Genomic DNA, 5526 nt, shown 5'->3' on the forward strand with positions numbered 1-5526 from the left:
GGGTGTTACAGACCTAAGCAGGTGTGACAGTTCTGAAAGCTTTCATGGGGGGGAAAAAAAGGTTCCTCTGGCCTCGTAGCGATGCTAAACTAAGCGTGACCCTCGGACTGAACCCGGCCTTCTCTCTCTCTCTCTCGCGCGTGCTTTCTTGGCTCGATCGCCCGAGAGCAGAAAAAAAAAAAAAAACCCTCTCCACTGACAGTGTGACACTAAAGGATGTCAGCGTACACATCCCGTTCATTCGCCTTTCATTTATCTCGCCAACACTTTCATTGTATCTTGCTTTTCTTCTTTTTTTTTAAAACTATTGGCAGGGATGAGAGCCAGCATATCATCCATCCAGTGCATCCTCTGATGAGGTGACCGTGATCTCGTTTAGTTGATTTACATATATACATTTGTTTGTGTTTGTGTGTCAGACGTCTGAGCAGAAGACATAATTAAAAGGCGGTGCGGGAATGAATTGCTGAGAAGTTTTGCCCACAGAGATTCATGGTTCCCAGAGGAAGAACCCTACGAGACCTGGGTGATCTCTAGAAGGTTCCCAAAGCGCCACAATGAAGTTGACCCTTTTGTTAGTGAAATGTCTCAAAGTCTACTGGATGAGTTGCCGTGACCTTTTGTACAGAGATTCATGGTTCCCAGAGGAAGAACCCTACGAGACCTGGGTGATCTCTAGAAGGTTCCCAAAGCGCCACAATGAAGTTGACCCTTTTGTTAGTGAAATGTCTCAAAGTCTACTGGATGAGTTCCTGTGACCTTTTGTACAGAGATTCATGGTTCCCAGAGGAAGAACCCTACGAGACCTGGGTGATCTCTAGAAGGTTCTCAAAGCGCCACAATGAAGTTGACCCTTTTGTTAGTGAAATGTCTCAAAGTCTACTGGATGAGTTCCCGTGACCTTTTGTACAGAGATTCATTGTTCCCAGAGGAAGAACCCTACGAGACCTGGGTGATCTCTAGAAGGTTCCCAAAGCGCCACAATGAAGTTGACCCTTTTGTTAGTGAAATGTCTCAAAGTCTACTGGATGAGTTGCCGTGACCTTTTGTACAGAGATTCATGGTTCCCAGAGGAAGAACCCTACGAGACCTGGGTGATCTCTAGAAGGTTCCCAAAGCGCCACAATGAAGTTGACCCTTTTGTTAGTGAAATGTCTCAAAGTCTACTGGATGAGTTGCCGTGACCTTTTGTACAGAGATTCATGGTTCCCAGAGGAAGAACCCTACGAGACCTGGGTGATCTCTAGAAGGTTCCCAAAGCGCCACAATGAAGTTGACCCTTTTGTTAGTGAAATGTCTCAAAGTCTACTGGATGAGTTGCCGTGACCTTTTGTACAGAGATTCATGGTTCCCAGAGGAAGAACCCTACGAGACCTGGGTGATCTCTAGAAGGTTCCCAAAGCGCCACAATGAAGTTGACCCTTTTGTTAGTGAAATGTCTCAAAGTCTACTGGATGAGTTGCCGTGACCTTTTGTACAGAGATTCATGGTTCCCAGAGGAAGAACCCTACAAGACCTGGGTGATCTCTAGAAGGTTCCCAAAGCGCCACAATGAAGTTGACCCTTTTGTTAGTGAAATGTCTCAAAGTCTACTGGATGAGTTGCCGTGACCTTTTGTACAGAGATTCATGGTTCCCAGAGGAAGAACCCTACGAGACCTGGGTGATCTCTAGAAGGTTCCCAAAGCGCCACAATGAAGTTGACCCTTTTGTTAGTGAAATGTCTCAAAGTCTACTGGATGAGTTGCCGTGACCTTTTGTACAGAGATTCATGGTTCCCAGAAGAAGAATCCTTATGGTGATCTCCTGAGGGTTCCCATAGCACCGAAATGAAATCGACTCTTTAGTTTTAAGGTGTGATGTCTCCAAAACTATCGGATGGGTCGCCATGAAATCTGGTACAGACATTCACGGCCCCCAGAGGATGAATCCTGACTTCTTTGGCGATCTCCAGACATCTTCCTCTCGTGCCACCACGAGGTTGACTTTTGTGTCTTTTTTCTCACCAACTATTGGACCTTTTGACGACCTCTTGTCTTTTCATCTAGCGTTGTTACACCGCAGTTTGTAAAGATAATTGCAGTCCTTTTTCGGGGCATGAAAACATGGTTCAGATCTAAAGGCTTATATGAGCCTAACCCCAGTGTTTACCCCCTTCCATCTGCCCCTGTTTACTCCAGACCGGGTTGTGTACGTTACGGGCCGAAGGCAAAGAGAGCGAGAGCCGCCGGATTGGAACCCCTCCACCTGCCAAGAGGAGTAACTCTTCCTTTTCATGAGCCATTTGAAATTCAGCTCACGGTCCATCCATCCTGTCAACAGCGAGCGGAGTCGGGACAACCTTGCCCCCCCCTCCCCCTACCACCTCCCCCACACTAATAACACTGATACATAGATCAAGCTGAGCGCTGATAGTCCGAAGACAATTTTTGCCTCCATCTGTTTTGAGCGGATGCACCCATGGGTCGATCGTAATGGTTTCCACAGCGGACTGACAAACGACCCACACTTTTGTTGTTGTTGTTGCCGTTTGTTCAAAGCGCATCCGCCTGCACTGATGCATACTGTATACACTTAAAGAGCCAATACACATGGAATGACCTGCTCTGGATTCGTATGCATTAGGCCAGCTCTAACCTCTGACCCCCCCCCCCCCCCCCCCCCCCCCTTTAGGGTCCGCTCCATACATCCTCCTGCGGTCGAATCGATAAACGTGTAGAGGAAAGGCTTCTTTTCCAGTTTCACCAGCAACAGTTTCAGAGGCTCCTTTGCTCTTTAGTTACGCCGCCACCAGGGGGAAGCAGAGAGTCGGGAATGGAAGGACACCGCGCTCCGCGTCTCCCTGCACGGGCACGCGGTGTGAGCTGAAGTTCCGGCCACAAATGAAACACTGAAGGGTGTCATCATCATTATCTCAATCTCACCAATTATCATGCACTCGATGTGAACATGTATTACAACGCAGCACGAGACAATGCAATGCATAATAGGGTTTGGAATATGATCTCCATTGTCATTTAGTTTCATAGATCTATTGCTTTTTCTAATATTTTATAACTCTATTTATCAAAGAACGCGCACAAGTTATAGTTTATTTCCCATGTTCATGTCACTCCGCCTGCGGGTGAGACTTTAATGTATTATCCCCAAAATAATAAAGTCTATACTCAAGTTTTAAAGCATGTGTTGTCTCTCAATAAGACACAACCTTTGATATGCTATAATAATAATCTAATAATATCTTATAAGGCGATGCATACAAAACATGAGAGAAATAAAAAAAAACGTCTCAATGATTAATCTGTCGTCTCCTTCCGATATGAACAAACACTAATTACATGTAATGAATCTGAAACGCGCATCGCATACGTCGTCCTAATAAGTTTATTATTATCTTCGTGAGAGCAGCGGGACGTCAACGCGCGTCAACCGGACGCGGCGGCACGGGAGGCGGCGGCACGGGACGCGGCGGCACGGGACGCGGCGGCACGGGAGGCGGCGTCAGATCATCTGAGCTCACTTCCGCCGGCGCGCGTGGGATATATCCCCCCGTCTCACCCTCTCCAGCTGTTGTTCTCTCATTCCCGTCCAGCCAGCGCTGCTGCAAAGAAGGGAGCTCCAGTCGGCCGGGGAGAAGGACACAAACAACCCCCCCTCCTCCTCCCTACACCCCCCCTCCCCCCCCACCCCCCCACCCCGGACCCCGAGCGAGAAGGAGCGGAGAGAGACGCAGAAAAAAAAACGCCCCGCACAGAGGCTCCGCGCCGCTCCGTAGTTGCGTAACTGGACCTACTTTTTCTTCTTTTTCTCTTATTTTTTTCTCTTATTGTTGGGATTTTTTTTTTCTGGCTATATTTTTTTTAATAATTTTTTTGCACACAAAGTGACTCCCTCCGTTCAACCTCCACCTTCCCCCCCCCCCCCCCCCCCCCCACCACCACCTCCCCCACCGCCCCGTCCCCATCTACACTCAAAATGGAGAACGACGACAAATATCTGCCCGAGCTGCTGGCGGAGAAGGACAGCCTGGACGCGTCGTTTACGCACGCCATGAAACTTTTAAACGCAGGTAAAAAAAGAAAATCAAATAAAAGTCCCGTTTTTGCGGGTGTTATCTTTGTGGTTTGGGAACGGGGGGCGTGGGGGGCGTGGGGGGGGGTCAGGCTCGTGAACGCACCTCCTCAACATAAATAAACGGCACACCTCCTGTGGTGGCGCCATGTGTTAGAGACGTGGACGGCTCCGTTCACCCGATGGACGGAAGAGTTTATTAGATGATGGGGATGATGATGGTGATGGGGATGATGATGGTGATGATGATGGTGAAGATGAGGTCTGAGACGCTTTAACGTAAATGAGTCATCTCAATAATCCTCTCGTGCGGACACACGGTCGTCCGGTGCCATGTTGATGTTGATGCGCTGTGATGGATGTGCGCCAGTCACCGGGACCGGGACCGGGACCGGGACCGGGGGGCGGGGTCAGCTCGCTCCTTTAGGAGCCGAGAGGCGGCGGGACCGGAGACCTTCAGGTACCCCGCTGCCGAAGTGTCCTTGAGCAGGAAGAGGCTGCTGTCCTGCCTCTGCTATTGGCTACAGCGTTGAACGCATTCTCCTGTTATCTCTATTCTCTCTGTATACATTTGTTTTTATTATTATATGACTTCTTATGATAATGAAATGGAGGTGAAGTGGCAGCAGCTGCTGGTTGAGTGATGCTTTTAGTTTTGGTCATCGTTGCCCACGTGCTCTCAGACACTCAGTGGGGTTTTGCTGCAAAGCTGCAGGTTCTTTGCTGCTGGTCTCTGGTGGTCCAGCTGGTCTCTGGTGGTTCAGATGGTCTCTGGTGGTCCAGCTGGTCTCTGGTGGTTCAGATGGTCTCTGGTGGTTCAGATGGTTACCATGCACCCCCCCCCCCCCCCCTTCCATCTGCAGCTGGTAGTCTGTGGGGGAGTTTTTGCACATCGTGGTCTTTGGCGAGGTGGGAGTGATGCGGTGGCGGTCTGGGGTCTGGAGACGAGGAGGTGCTGCTGTGTGACAGGAGGTGTAATGGGGGGGGGGGGCTTATAGTGAATGGGTTTGGGGGATTGAAGCCGGCGGTTCAAGAGCATTTTTCATTATCGATTTTGGTCTCGTGATTTACATTCTTTATTTTTTTCTTTATTTGACCAAATAGTGGGAAAAGAAAACGATTCATTAACACGTGCGAGACCGAGAAAAACACACGTAACGACATTCTTATCCAATAAATATTGATATTGCGACGATATTCTACCGATTATTCACACTATGAGATGAACGGTCATCGGTAATGTGATGACAACGTGCCGGTGGTTGTAACCTTATGACACGTCCTCCCCCCCCCCCCCCACCCCCCACCCCCCCCTTCCTAGAAGTCGATAGAATCCAGAAAGGCGAGACCAAGAAGGAGGCGGACCCGTACCTGGACCTCTTCACCACCAAGAACATCAAGCTCAAGGAGCGCGTGCTCATACCCGTCAAACAGTACCCCAAGGTGTGGGGGGGGG

General features: G+C 49.4%; 1 protein-coding gene across 1 annotated transcript in view; it reads left to right on the forward strand.

Annotated features, from left to right (window-relative positions):
• The first annotated feature begins 3974 nt into the window (after positions 1-3974).
• The window catches only part of khdrbs1b (KH domain containing, RNA binding, signal transduction associated 1b), a 5488-nt gene continuing 3936 nt past the window's right edge, over positions 3975-5526 (forward strand). The window contains exons 1-2 of the mRNA XM_034544910.1: positions 3975-4068; positions 5392-5513. Of these exons, the coding sequence (XP_034400801.1) occupies positions 3975-4068; positions 5392-5513 (216 nt within the window). The remainder of the gene's footprint in view (positions 4069-5391; positions 5514-5526) is intronic.

This window comes from Cyclopterus lumpus, chromosome 11 (assembly GCF_009769545.1).
Source record: "Cyclopterus lumpus isolate fCycLum1 chromosome 11, fCycLum1.pri, whole genome shotgun sequence".
In the NCBI taxonomy this organism is placed as follows: domain Eukaryota; kingdom Metazoa; phylum Chordata; class Actinopteri; order Perciformes; family Cyclopteridae; genus Cyclopterus; species Cyclopterus lumpus.